We start from the raw sequence: 15,313 nt of genomic DNA, 5'->3' as shown, positions 1-15,313 counted from the left end.
AATTGCATTCTATTCCTGTGAAGTTCTAGAACCGTGCACATTTCTCTTCAGTTCAGGATGACATATATACCTCATTTTGCCTCTTCAGAATTTCCATATCTATGTGGATTCTGTACATATGCTATTAGATTTGGTTTCTCCTGTTCTTCTGTCTCTTGTCAATATGATTCTTAGTCCATCTAGAAGAACCCTTGGAGAGGAGAGGAATTCTTGCTCCCTGATACAACCCTAATGTTTTACATGCTTAGCAGATACACAGGTTTGCAAAGAAAACATATACAGCTAGAATGATCAAAATATGAAAGTAAATTCTTTTTTAAAAGTTTATTTATTTATGTAATATCTACACCCAACATGAGGCTCGAACTCACAACCCTGGGATCTAGTCACATACTTCTCTAACTGAGCCAGCCAGGTGCTCCTGAGAATAAATTATTGATGAAGAATCATTGGATTTGACACCTATCGTATATCGCCCTCACCCCGCAAGGACGACAAGAACCCTGGTTTGGATGCATCTTCTCTCTCTTTATTTCCGCAAGTCTACAAACTTATATACGCTTACATGACCAATCAGTGAGCAGGGTACAGGAGATAGCGAATCAGGCTGTGCACCTAAACCAACAGCTTCGCTAGCAACCAATGCTGTTTACTTCCTCTTTGGGCGTTCCGCTTAGTCTCACGAGGCAATCCTAACCTGGCAACTAGCCAGGCGCCATCTTTTAATGGCAGAGGCCGCCCTGGCCGGGGGCCTGCCTCCGACAATCGTAATGTAAATAGTGATGAGCATAAAAGAAATTTGTGTATGTTTGTAACACTTCTGGATGTAATTTGACAATGTCTATGATTTTTATTGGTCATAAAGTCATTGGTCTTATTAATAATACTGTTTTTTGTTGCCTACATCCATCCTTAAAGGAAATACTTATTTTCAGTTAGAAGTTGGTGACAATTGTTAAAAAACAAAATTCAACCGAGTAAATTTTGAAGATCTAATTGCCTTTATTAAATGATTCATGATGGGGGACCTGGCTGGCTCAGTCAGTTAAGCAGCCAACTCTGGATTTTGGCTCATGTCCTGATTTCAGGGTTCTGGGATGGAGCCCCACATTGGGCTCCACACTCAGCAGGGAGTCTGCTTGAAGATTCTCTCCTTCCCTCACCCTCTGCCTCTTCTTCTGCTTGCACCTGCTCTCTCTTAAATAAATCAGTTTTTAAAAAGATTCATGAATTGGGCAGCATCTCCCACTAGTAAGTGGAGGGATGCTCTGAAGAGTTGTACAAGATGGAAGGTTTTTATAGGAACGAGGGTGGGGCAAGAGAGTTATAAACAAAGGAAGAGAAAGGATTGTTTGAGGCAAGGTCACTTTCTCTTGGTGGGGGTGGTAGAAGAGCAGGGATTCTTATGCAGATTACCTCATCTTTAGGGGCTTGGAGAGGGCCACAGGACAGTCTTAGAGGCACCTATCAGAAAATTCCTGACTGACCAGTTAAGATTACATTTCTGGGAAAAGTTGGTATTGCAATTAGGTATTAAGTCCTGGTTTACTGACTTGGGGCCTTAACTGAACTGGTGCCATTTTGGGCCTGCATTTTTAATTAGTTTTTTTTTTTTTAAAGATTTTATTTATTTATTTGACAGATGGAGATCACAAGTAGGCAGAGAGGCAGGCAGAGGGAGACAGAGAAGCAGACTCCCTGTTGAGCAGAGAGCCTGATGCGGGACTCAATCCCAGGACCCTGGGATCATGACCTGAGCCAAAGGCAGAGACCTTAACCCACTGAGCCACCCAGGAGCCCAGGGTTTTTTTTTTTTGTTTTGTTTTGTTTTTTTGTTTTTTTTTTTTAACAACACAATAAGGATGTAATTTTTTTCCCATCTAAGTTACCAAACCCTGTGTATTGTACCATAGAAACCTTGGGGATCTGTGTACTGGAAGCACTGTGTAAGATTATGTAGCTAGGAATGGAATTGCTGGGTCATAAGATATGGACCATATTCATCTCTATTAAACAATGACAAACCATCTTACAAATTCATGCCCTTACTCATAGTGTGTGGGTTTTTTCTGACCAATTTGTCCGTTTGGTCTGATGAGTATGAAGATGCATTTTTACACCTTACATAAGAAATAGGTATCAAGTAAAGGCTGGAGGAAATTATACATGCGCAAAGGCAATAACCCACTTGATGATGTTCCTACATCGTTTTGTCCAAAGGTCCAGCTCATGCACCTCTGCAGAAGGAAGCAGGAGAGATCCATCCAGTGCTGTCTGAACAGGGTAGGAAGGAGGGCTGTAGCTCTACGTGTGAACTTTAGATGCCTTGTATTTTGGTGACGTCCCTGGCTAAGTACCTTCGTGCAATATTTTAAGGGCCGCTAGATGGTGGTATAGACTACCTTTCCTTCATTAAAGCAGGAACTAGCGTGTGCTATTTTTATTGTAATTTTTGAGTTCCTGTAATTTAAGCTATAGTCATTTGGTGTGGAGTTACCTCACAGTTCACTTTTTTGGTGTGTGCATGATACAGGATTATTGACTAGAAGAGAAACATTTCAGTAAAGGTTGTTGACAGAAATTCAAGTTTAAAATTTGAAGATGTGAAGATGTAATTGGCTTTATTCAACAAGTCATGAATTGGGCAGCATCTCTTGAGTAAATAGCTCTGTGGAAGAGTTGTGCAAAATGGAATAGGCAGATGGAGGGTGGGGCAAGGAGGTTATTAGCAAAAGAAAAGGCAGGATTGTTTCAGTTTTCATTCAGTGTTTCTTAAGTTTTCTACTCATATTAGTGAATATTTTTGTTAAGCACCTGTTGTGTGTTGAGCATTGAGTTCTTCTTCAACTTGTCAACATGTCTTGATATTTCTCTACCAGCCTCCTAGTTGCTAGTCTTCTTGGAATTAGTAGTAGGAAAGATTTGTGTGTAACTCAGTATTAAATGTAGTGTGATTTTATTTGAAGTTGTTTGTATTTAAATTGTTTTTATTAGTAAAACACATGAACATATGTGTTTAATATATGTTATTATATACCTTTTTAGATATCTTGTATGAATTGGCTTTTTGTTTTGCATTTAAAAGTGAATTCTAGTGCCAGTTTATTTAAAATGTTTAAACATTTTAAGTTTCTCATTAATAAATATAATTATTTCTTGAAATAGTCTTTGCAGGTCTATTGCTTTGAGTAATTTCTGTGCCTCCCAGCTGGTGTTGGAGAGAGATGTTATGGGAGAAGTATTTTTGTAACTTTTGCTACTTATTTTAGATTGCTACTAAATATGTTGGTTTTTTCCCTGCATATAAATGAGACACTTTCTAGCTTAAAAAAAAAGTCATGCACTTAATTTGTGATATATTTTTTCATGAAGTTCCTCTTTCAAATGACCCATTGTCTACTGTTCTCCAGTATATTTCTTTTCACTTCTACAAGCTGCCGTAGATACCTACTAACTGAGTAATTAATTCATTTCAATGTGTTTTAGCTTTGCTTGACCATCATTATTTTTAACGGCATCTTTGTAATTTTTTCATGTATATATGAGAAATAATTTACATTTTTCTGATTTCTTGTGAATTCATTATCTTTCCAAAATTTCGTAGGTCATATTGTTTTCATTTTTCGAGATCTCATTTTATTACTGTGGCTCAATTTTCTGTTGTATTGTTCAACTTTATATTACTGATTTGAAGTCTTGCTGGAGAAGCCTGAAAAAGAAGAGCAAGGCGGTATCAAAACAGCCTCAGATAATAGGTGACCTTCGGTGTTGGCTTCCTGCAGAATCCAGAGAAACAGACCTGCTCAGCGGGATGGACGGCAAAGGCTCCTACCAGGTGAAGGGCTGGAAGCTCACACAGCAGCAGTTTGTGGCCCTTCTGTGGAAGAGGCTGCTGATTGCCAGACGGAGTCGGAAGGGATTCTTTGCTCAGGTGACAAGTGCTGCTCGAGGCCAGCGACTCTGGCTTCACGGGTGGGCTGTGGCTCCCTGACCAGTGAAGGCAGGAGAGGGTCGTGGGTATGGGGTACATGCTGGAGCCAGACTTTTTGTCTTTCAATCCCAGTCCTGCTTCCTGTCACTCACGCATCTGTGGGCAAGTTACTTCTCTGTGCCTCCTTGTCCTCATCTTTAGAAATGAAGATAAGGTGCCTATGATGTAGGGCTGTTATGAGGATTCAAATGAGTGCTTAGAGTGGGCCTGGCATTTAGTCCTGCTGTGTGTGTGTGCACATTTGTGTAAGTTTTATGGTAGAGGACAGTGTAACAAGGACAGATGTAACCGTCCCTCAGAAAAATATACTGCTTGAAATATAAATAATTAAGAATTGTACCCGTCACGCAAGCATGCTTAAAGATGACCTTGAGAAGAACATGTACTAGCAGCGGGCCTCTGTTGGAGAGAATGGTACACATCTGGGAAGCTGAGCCCCGGGGAACACCTGGCTGGCTCCTGGCGAACACCAACCACCTGCTTCCCGTTTTCATTGTCTCCCCTGCCTCAGAGAAAGCCTGCTGTTAAGGTAATCCCTTTAAGTGCACTTGCTCAACTACTAATTCCTTGCTGGTTGACCAGGCACACCCTACGCTTCTTGTTTTCCCATAAGACTTATGATCAACATAGGACTCAAATTCCTTCTTGTTTACCTACAAGAAGGCTACTATGGCTACTGTATAACCTTCTCCTTTGTTGGTTGTTATCTTGTATCTAATAAATACAGGACTGAAGAGTTTTTCTGGACTGAGTTTTTCCAGCCACAGTCCTTTCAGTTGTCCCCTCCTCACTCTCTGTTACAGTTGACGTGTTTGTGCCTCCTTCTCTTGTGTGCCATCAGGAAGCAGCAGACAGAGTTTAGAAAAATTGGCTGGGCAAATTCAGTTTTCATAACCTGAGATGCACTTGACATATACACTTTTTGGAAATGTGACTTTTCTCTAAGTCGATGTTTAACTGCAAATTGATAGAAAGGTGGCCAGACAGGTCAGAAGAAAATGGGCAAACAGAAAAGACTCATTACACTGTTGCCTATGTGTTGGTGTTTCCATGCTAAGGCACTTGGTCAGTAGGGATAAAATTATCCTGCTGTATAAAATCGAGGACAGAGAAAGCATCTGCAGAAATTCTTCCCTGCAGACTGTGTGGGTAATGAGGGGGTATGAGTTTGGAGCACAGAGACCTGGGTTTGAATTCTGGTTCTGCCACTTACTGTCTGTGTGACCTTGGGCAAGTTACTTAGTCTCTCTGAGATCAACTACTTTGTTTTTTGATTGGTGATAGGGTTGGAACAATAACGAACTGAGATACTTGTCATACAGTATTTTCTCAGAAAGAAGGATTTAGGTAATGACGCTTTTGGAGGCCATTCCATGGTGACAGGGTTTGCTGTTCCCTTTCAGAGTGTGGGATCTGACTGGGTCCGTTAGTCTGTAGATTACAAGTGAGATTACTGAGGCCACAGCGGGAGTGACTTCCCATGGATACACTCATGGCAGACACAGAACCAAGCTTCTTGTCTTCTGGCTCCTGGTGCAGGGCTGGTTCTGTTGGCCTTTCTCTGAGCTGAGCTGGGCTCATGGCCCGTCGTGGTCTTTCTTGGGTCTTCAGAGGGAAGAGGGCAAAACCCAGAGTTCGGAGTCCCCCTGACATGTGACCACCATTTTGTCTGTAAAGTTTTGAGCTTCCTGTCTCTGCTGGGTGACCACAGCCTCTGGCCTTGTGCTGTCAGCCTCCAGAAATGGCCTGGAGGGAGGAGGTTTTGGTTTCAGGATCTGCTGCTTCCCACCTGCCATGAATGCCTTGGTGGAGCTTTGTTCTGGGTCCTGGGGCACTCACTGCATGCTGCCTGGTCTGGGAGGCTGGCTGGACTCTTAGGGGCTTGTGCCAGGCTCCTTTCTCTGACATTTGCCCCCCCCCCTTTTTTTTGCCATTTCCTTTCCCCCTCTCTCCTCTGGTTGTAGATCGTCCTGCCAGCTGTGTTTGTCTGCATTGCCCTGGTGTTCAGCTTGATCGTGCCCCCCTTTGGCAAGTACCCCAGCCTGGAACTTCAGCCCTGGATGTACAACGAACAGTACACATTTGTCAGGTGCGTGTTTGCCTTCTGTGCCCCAGGAGAGAAGAAAGCTCAGGCAGACCAAGTGTTGACACTGCTGAGGGCCAAGGGGATGTGGACTCAAGAGTAACAGGTGGGTTGGATTTTATCAGCTGTTCTAAAGCCCCGACACAAACTAATATCCAAACTAATATCGTATGCAAAGAATGGCAGCGAATTAAACCTGAAATGATAGTCCTCTGTTGTCATATTTGAACTTTATTCCTCTTTATACTGGTATTGCCAGGTACAGTTATATGTATTTTAAGAAAATAATCTGCCCTTCTACAATCTATGATTAAATTATTAATGTATTTGGACATTTATAGCTATGTTAATTTTGTGGTTGTGTTAAAGTATTTGTGCACGCCGTACCTCCAGGAACTTAATGCTTTGTTCTCTCCACAATGCAATTATTGCACTTTTTATCTGTTAGGTTTTAGATATTAGCTAGTATTTGTTCTTTTGACAAAAATACCCCTTACTTATAACAAACAATCCGACACTTCAAACAAAAGGTTATAGGAATTTCGTAATCTTGTCAGGCAGAATTTTTTTTTTTTTTCATATCTGTAGGATTTATAAATCTTTGGGTGGGGAAAAACTTGAGAGTGATATCAAAATCAAGGAAATTTGGGATTCCCAGGTTGCTTGGTTCAATGGTTAAGGGTCCAACTCTTGATTTTGGCTCAGGTCATGATGTCAGAGACATGAGATCAAGCCCTGTTTCAGGGTCTGGGCTCAGTGGTCTGCTTGAGATTCTCTCTCTCCCTCTCCCTGTGCTCCTCCTCTCCACACTCAGAATCTCTGTCTTTCTCTAAAACAAGTAAATGTTTAAAAAAAGAACAAGGAAGCTTTCTTTTAAAACAGTTATACTTTATGTATGTAATATACTATATATAGTGTATATGCATTGTATATACACAAAGTATACATATAGTATGTAGTACGTATAGTGTATATATATATATATATATACACATATACACACATATGGTATTTATACTATATTTATTAGTGTGTATGTGTGTATATATATGTAGCATAGTGTGTATGTATGTGTGTGTGTGTGTATATATAGTATATATACTATAGTGTAGTGTGTGTGTGTGTTTGTGTGTGTATGGCTCAGATTTACTTTATTCTTTCTTTTCCAGGCTCACCTTGTGTTGCTCATGGCTGTAGAACATGGGCTTATCTCATGTTTATAATCTGTGCTCATTATTGTTTGTATTTTTTAGTTGTTCATGCAGATAAAATCTCCCTGACCTTTGTAGAAAGTCCTGGTTGTCAGTGCCTCAGTGGATAATTGTGAAAGTACTTTTGAAATATTGATTCTTACTAAGTTTGTGAAAGTAGTCCACGCCTTAAACTCATGACCCTGAGATGAAGACTTAAGTACGATCAGGAGTTGAATGCTTAACCGACTAAGCCACCTAGGTGCCCCTGAAAGTCCTTTTGAAGTACAGATCCTTAATACGTTTCCTTACTTAACATTAAAATACATATGTAAATGTGTATTATGTATGTGTGTTTGTACAGATATATGTGCACACATATATCTAATTTATACGTATTTATATATTCTAGATTGTTGGTTATCATCCTGGTATCAAATGTATGGCTAGTGCCCAAGGTCCTTATAGGTGAGTCTGTGTTTTATTCATTTTTGTGTTAAGAACCTAACACTCAGGAGGTGTTTAATAAAGTGTTTACTTTGGAAAACTTTACCTCCTGGTTCCCATTTTTTTTTTTTTTAAGATTTTATTTATTTGACAGAGAGAGAGCTTACAAATAGGCGGAGAGGGAGAGGGGGGGCAGGCAGGCAGGGAGAGAGGGGGAAGCAGGCTCCCCACTGAGCAGAGAGCCTGATGTGGGGCTCGATCCCAGGACCCTGAGATCATGACCTGAGCCAAAGGCAGAGGCTCAACCCACTGAGCCATCCAGGCGCCCCCACTTCCTGTTTTTAATGAATTATTGAACTGGCTGCTTCTTATGTACCCACAGTGATGACACTTGTGAGAATGTGGGCACCATGAACTCTTGAATGCCCTCAGGAAAGATGCTGGCTTTAGGATCCAACATATAGAAGGAAAACAAATCCTCTGAGTGCTGTTTTAGACCCTCCTTTACTGGCTTCTTGTCATTGTCACTTGGTTTCCTCTCTAATGTTGCATTTATCAGCTGCATGCCACACTGTTGACTACCATCATTTGCCATTTGAATCATTTTGTTTATTTTTAAAAAAGCTAATAAAGTAACCTAATCAGAACATCTAGAAACGAACATTTGGAGGATGTTCTAAAATCTTGCAAAGTGAATCATTATAGCTGTTTTTTTTTTTTTTAACTGTGATAGCACATTAATATTTAATTTAACAGCACTTTATACTTAAAGGTCAGATGCTTCCCACTAAATCTTGTACCTAAGTTTTGCGATGGGCTGCTCCATTATATATAATTTTTGGTTTTGCTTATAAGCCTTTTCACTTTGACAACCTGAAAACATGATATATTCACTTTTTAGGAAAATGTGTATTTTCTTCTTTTAACATGTATTTTTTATAACCTTTTCTTTAAAATCCTTTTTTAAGGCACTGTATCAACAAATTTGGTGAATGTTCATACCCCTCAAGGTGTCTGAAGGGGAGGCCAAAGGGATTACTGATAAAGACAATGGCAAGAGATAAAGAGCCAGGTGCTGGTAGAGGTGGGTTCAGTTGTCCAGGTTAGAAAGACAAAAGAGGCATGACCCTGATTCCAGTGCTACAGCTTTGATGAAGAGCACCATTGATGTATATTGGAGGCAGTCTGAAGGCAAGATCTCTGTGCTGACAACTTTACTGAAATTCGGATTTGAAGTTTTTCAAAAAGTGGTATAATTAAGGGAGATTTGAGTAGGACACCTACCAGTGGCTCTTTATCTCAGCCAGTCATCTTTTGGAGGTTTTAGAGCATGAGCTTCAGGAGGGCATCGTGTATTACTTTGACTTTTCCATCAAGTTACAGTGCCTTAGAACTAGAGAGCAGTGCACAAATCTGTTCCTTTGATGTTTTTAGTACATAGAAGAATAACATAAAGAGTGTAGCTGTGCATTGTAGAACCTTGGAACTGGAAGGGATATTAGAAATGACATGTTTCAACATGTCATTTTGTACTTTTATTTGACTGGTGGAGAAGATAAGACCCTAGAGGGCAAGCGTGTTGGTGATGGTCCACAGTGATTCGGAGCTCGCGTCAGGCGTAAAGGCCTCGTGATCCTTGCAGACAACCTAGCGCTTCATGTACTGAGCATCCTCACTGCGTCCCCTGTAGACCCCAATTCTGTCCTCATTTTAAACCATGAAGTGAATCTTGCCATTCAGGGAACATTGAGCATAACGCGCCGACTCCTTCCTAGGCCCGTGTCATCTGGCGCCGGCTTTGCTCCACCGTCCTCCCCGTCATTCTCCCTCCTACCTCATCCGTGCCAGCTCACTGCCCTCCTGCTGTTCCTCAAACGTGGAAGTTCATTTCTTTTGAGGGACTTTGTACTTATACCTTCTATTGCCTTTGCCTGTAGTGTTTCTCTCCCCAAATCTTTCCCTGGCTGCTGCTTTCTGATCGTTCATGCCTTGGAAGAAGAATCACCCTCCTAGGAAGAAGTAGTCTGTCTTCCCCTGATTCGCTGTTCTCTTATTTTGCTTTATTTTTGGCTAAGTGACATTTGCTTATTGCCAGATTCCTCTACAGGAGGTAGGGACTTTGTCTTGTTCACTCCAGGCCCTCAAATATGCAGAACACTGTCTGGCACATAGTATGTGCTCATTGAATATTTACTGAGTGAACACAGGGGCAAGAGACCAAATGCTGGCAGACTGGATTGCCTGGAGTTTGGTACATGAGCGTTTAGGGCTTCTTTGTGTTCCTTCATCCTTAACTATAAGGTGAGTTTGCAGCTTACAGGTCTGTGGGGAGATCAAACAAATGGTGAGGGCACAGATGCCTGTTTGTGGTTGTTATTGATTGGTCTGTGCTCCTGAGGCTCCAGGAAAGGCCAGGTCCTCTCAGGTGATGCCACCTTTGATGTCCTCCCTTTGCAGAAACATGCCCTGCTCCGTGGGGGAGAGGAGTGGACCACCGCCCCGGTCCCCCAGACCATCGTGGACCTCTTCCAAAAGGGGAACTGGATGATGGAGAACCCTTCACCCATCTGCCAGTGTAGCAGTGACAAAATCAAGAAGATACTGCCCGTGTGTCCCCTGGGGGCAGGGGGGCTGCCTCCTCCACAGGTGATTCAGTCTCCATGTGATTGAGCAGATGGCAGTGCAGGCCAGCTGGGAGCTTCTGCTGGGGAGGAAGGAATGGCTGACCTGTCAGGGGGTTGTCTTTCAGTCTTGAGCTTAATTGATTTTTTTTTAAATTTCTTTTCAGCATAACAGTATTCATTGTTTTTGCATGACACCCAGTGCTCCATGCAATACGTTCCCTCCTTAATACCCATCACCTGGCTCCCCCAACCTCCTACCCCTTTAAAACCTTCAGGTTGTTTTTCAGAGTCCATAGTCTCTCATGGTTAACCACCCCTTCCAATTTCCCTCAATTCCCTTCTCCTCTCCATTTCCTCATGTCCTCCATGTTATTTGTTATGTTCCACAAATAAGTGAAACCATATGATAATTGACTCTCTGCTTGACTTATTTCACTCAGCATAATCTCTTCCAGTCCCGTCCATGTTGCTACAAAAGTTGGGTATTCATCCTTTCTGATGGAGGCATAATACTCCATAGTGTATATGGACCACATCTTCCTTATCAATTCGTCCATTGAAGGGCATCTTGGTTCTTTCCACAGGTTGGCGACCATGGCCATTGCTGGTATGAACATTGGGGTACTGATGGCCCTTCTTTTCACTACATCTGTATCTTTGGGGTAAATACCCAGCAGTGCAATTGCAGGGTCATAGGGTAGCTCTATTTTTAATTTCTTGAGGAATCTCCACACTGTTCTCCAAAGTGGCTGCACCAATTTGCATTCCCACCAACAGTGTAAGAGGGTTCCCCTTTCTCCACATCCTCTCCAACACACGTTGTTTCCTGTCTTGCTAATTTTGGCCATTCTTACTGGTGTAAGGTGGTATCTCAATGTGGTTTTAATTTGAATCTCCCTGATGGCTAGTGATGATGAACATTTTTTCATGTATCTGATAGCCATTTGTATGTCTTCATTGGAGAAGTATCTGTTCATATCTTCTGCCCATTTTTTGATATGATTATCTGTTTTGTGTGTGTTGAGTTTGAGAAGTTCTTTATAGATCCTGGATATCTACCTTTTGTCTGTACTGTCATTGCAAATATCATCTCCCATTCCGTGAGTTGCCTTTTTGTTTTGTTGACTGTTTCCTTTGCTGTGCAGAAGCTTTTGATCTTGATGAAGTCCCGAAAGTTCATCTTTGCTTTTGTTTCCTTGGCCTTTGGAGACATATCTTGAAAGAAGTTGCTGTGGCTAATATCAAAGAGGTTACTGCCTATGTTCTCCTCTAGGATTCTGATGGATTCCTGTCTCACATTGAGGTCTTTTATCCATTTTGAGTTTATCTTTGTGTATGGGGTAAAGGAATGGTTGAGTTTCATTCTTCTACATATAGCTGTCCAGTTATCCCAGCACCATTTATTGAAGAGACTATCTTTTTTTCACTGTATATTTTTTCCTGTATAATCTTTGTCGAAGATTGTTCGACCAAAAGCATAATCTTTGACCAAAATATATACAATATAAATATATTTGACCAAAGTATAATCTTTGTCGAAGATTATTTGACCATAGAGTTGAGGGTCCATCTTTTTCCTGTATAATCTTTGTCGAGGATTATTTGACCAAAAGTATAATCTTTGGCCAAAATATATATAATATAAATATATTTGACCAAAGTATAGTCTTTGTCGAAGATTATTTGACCATAGAGTTGAGGGTCCATATCTGGGCTCTCTACTATGTTCCACTGGTCTATGTGTCTGTTTTTATGCCAGTACCATGCTGTCTTGGTGATCACAGCTTTGTAGTAAAGCTTGAAATCTGGTAACATGATGCCGCCAGTTTCATTTTTGTTTTTCAACATTTCCTTAGCAATTTAGGGTCTCTTCTAATTCCATACAATTTTTAGGATTATTTGCTCCATTGAGCTTAATTCTTATCGGAGAGAATAGCATTTGGGTTTTGAGGGGAAGGGACTTGGTCTGCAAGTTCCTGTACCTTAGTTTAACTTCTTTCTCTATTTTGAAAAGTCAGCCCAAGTAACAACTTGTTTGAGTTAAAACCAGATCTCAGCACTCTGGATCCATGGGCTGTGGAAGGCACAGTCTGGTTTCTCCCACTGAGGTAATGTGACACAATATCTTGTGACAGACCCGGCTCCATCCCTGCTTGTGCCACAGATGAGCTGGTGACCTCAGACAGGCCGCTCAGCCCCTGGGCCTGTTTCCTCACCTCTGAATTAGGGAGACTGGCCCATGAGATTTCTGTGGGTCTTAAAACTCTGACAGTCTCTGAGACTGTGAGTGTGGGGGGAGCAGTTCTGAGCCTTTTTCTGAGAACAGTTTCAGGTAGAGGCTTGCTTGTGATCGCCCTCTGTTGCTTTATCAGCATCTAGGTTGCAGGATGAGGACAAGCAATTGTAAATGGGTGTGAGAACTTAAGTCGTGGATACTTCTCTTTAAAATTAAGGGTGAATCTATTCGTCATTATAACTCCAGTGAACCAAAGTAGTCACCGGGTGTAGTCAGTGATCCTGCTTCCTGAGAGCCTTAGTGACTGTAATGAGTCATGTTCCACTGTCTATTGTTGAGTAGCTCAGAATAATTTCCTGGGGGACATCTTGGCTTGGCATAAGTGAATGGCCAATGGTGAGGGCAGAATGCACTAGACCTCAGTGTTGGCTGATGGCAGCACCTTGGCTCTGTGGGCAGGGTCTGGTCACACTGTGATCCACTTTCTAGGGACATGCGTCACTGTTATCCATTTTGTTTTCTGCCCCAGTTGTGCTACCCTAAAGACACATGTGCTTTCAAAATTGGTTTTATTCAAAGTATGAGTCTCCTGTCCTAGTTATACTTTTCTTCCAAATCAGATTCCCAGAGAGTTGTGTGGATTCCAAGACAGTTTTTCAGTTTTCACTTTTTACATGGACCAAAGACTTGGATTGAAAAAATGGTATTCAAACTACCTATTTTCCTTGTTTTTTTCAACCCATTTCTTCCTTTGCGCTTTGAAGGAACAGGTGGGACTTAAGAAGAGGAGGAGGAATCCTTGAAGTCTTTTCATACCTCCTGGAAAATGAGATGCTTTATATGGCTGCCTCAAAGCTTAGCTCTTTCACTCTTTCCCACTTTTCCTCCTTTGTCTTTTCCCCAAGAGCTGGTACCCATAGAACTCTGAACAGTGCAAAGTGGGACCCCTAAAGTGGCCCTTTTGCCAGGAAAGTGCCATAGCTTTCTGTTTAGCCCTCTCTAGCTTACTGTGGTCAGTGATCCTCACTGTTTTGGCTCCCCATCTGCCTGTTTGAGACCTGTGTTCAGGCCTGAGCTACCAACGTCAGAGAAGCATCAGAGACATTGAACTATTCTTTCCTCAGTGTGTCAGATGTCAGAGTCCATAATCAGGCTCAGGTCCCTTCTCTTTCCCACTGGAGCTTCTCTTAGCAACCTGGGCAGGAACTGTTAGAGTCAAAAGTTTGCCAGAATCCATTAGAGGTGGCTGTGATGTAACTTTCACAGATTCTAACTTTGAGGAAGAAATATTTCTTTAAGAAGAAATATCTAAATGAAACATGTACATATTCATGTGGAGTCTGCTGCTGAGTGGTATTATTTTCCACACTGTCTACATTTTATATCAGGCTGTTAATATAGGTATGGTGGGTTTTGCCTGGGTGCCAGTAATTTTCAGTCACTTCCTCTGAGTCAAAAGATTCCAGTAAGCAAGTAAAGAAACACTTGAAGTTGTCCAGGACTTGTCAGGAAGGTGGGCCCTGAGTTGCTGGTATGTGGGAATTATTGTAGGTCAGTCAGATCATAAAGCAGCTTATTTAGGACTTTTGCATACCAAGTCATCACTGGTATTTAGTGATCTTGTGGCAGCCAGGACTGAGCTACTCTATTTAATATCTGAAAGTGTGTATCTTGTATATGGAGCATGGCAGTTATTCTTTCTCTTCTACACAGTATCAGTATAGGTCATTAGGAATTTTATAAAAGAGCCTTTGTGGGATGCCTGAGTGGTTTAGTCAGTTAAACATTAGTCTTCGGCTCAGGTCACGATCCCAGGGTCCTGGGATTGAGCCCCACATGGGGCTCCCTGCTCAGTTGGGAGGCACTTTTCCTTCTCCCCCTCCCACATTTGTGCTGTCTCAAATAAATAAAAAAATCTTAAAAAAGAAGAGACCCTTTGTAATGGGCTTATAGGATCATTCTTATAACCAGAATCTTAGAATTTTTTTTTTTTTTTTAGAACTTCTGTGTCTAGTAGATTGATATACTATATACTATTGTTTTAAGTTTATCTATAGCTGGAAGAATTTGAGTAGTTTCACATTAATATTTCTGTACTTGCTGAGTTTTCAAGCCATATTGTATGTGTGAGAATTTACAACCTGCTGCTCTTGTAAGGTCAGGAACAGTGGACCAGAGTGAATGCCATTTGGCCATTCTCAGGCCAAGCAGTGGGAGCAGCAGGAGAAGAGGAGGGAGGAGCAGACTCCCCACTGAGCAGGGAGCCTGATACAGGGCTGGGTCCCAGGGTCCCAGGATCATGACCTGAGGTGAAGGCAGATGCTTAATCCACTGAGCCATGCAGGTGCCCCAGTACTGGACTTTTTAACCCAGTGAGATGTTATGCATTTGTTTTTCAGATTTTTGACTTGAAAATAATCATGTTTAAACTCTGAGTAAAAGAAATGTATTTATTTATTGAACAGATGTTTCTCCCTGGGCTATTCATCAGATGTGTGTGTGTGTGTGTGTGTGTGTGTCCTTCTTGATTGTGTTCTCAGCTCCATCAGTGACTCTTCAAATCTTCACTTTCTCTCTGCAGAGCATGTCACGGACATCCCTGTGTCCATCTGTGTCATTTTTGAGATGTTCTTCGTCTCAAGCCAGCTCTGTTGAGTTCCTGATCCAGGAGTGGGTCCGTGAGGCAGAACAGCTGCAATTCATCAGCAGAGTGTAGACTGTCACGTACTGGCTCTCCAGTTT

At 41.7% G+C, this 15,313-nt stretch overlaps 1 protein-coding gene across 1 annotated transcript; it reads left to right on the top strand.

Moving 5' to 3' along the window:
- Positions 1-3,706: 3,706 nt before the first annotated feature.
- On the top strand, positions 3,707-15,296 carry LOC309846160 (phospholipid-transporting ATPase ABCA1-like). The gene is made up of 5 exons (XM_082694965.1): positions 3,707-3,931; positions 5,956-6,080; positions 7,677-7,732; positions 10,169-10,357; positions 15,153-15,296. Exons 1-4 carry the CDS (start codon positions 3,812-3,814, stop codon positions 10,288-10,290), a joined length of 423 nt encoding a protein of 140 aa, XP_082551091.1. The 5' UTR covers positions 3,707-3,811; the 3' UTR covers positions 10,291-10,357; positions 15,153-15,296.
- Positions 15,297-15,313: the final 17 nt, after the last annotated feature.

The sequence above is a fragment of the Mustela nivalis genome (assembly GCF_964662115.1).
Source record: "Mustela nivalis genome assembly, chromosome: 13".
In the NCBI taxonomy this organism is placed as follows: Eukaryota; Metazoa; Chordata; class Mammalia; order Carnivora; family Mustelidae; genus Mustela; species Mustela nivalis.
Note: the sequence above shows the minus strand (reverse complement) of the source record. Positions and strands in the feature narration are given on the sequence as shown.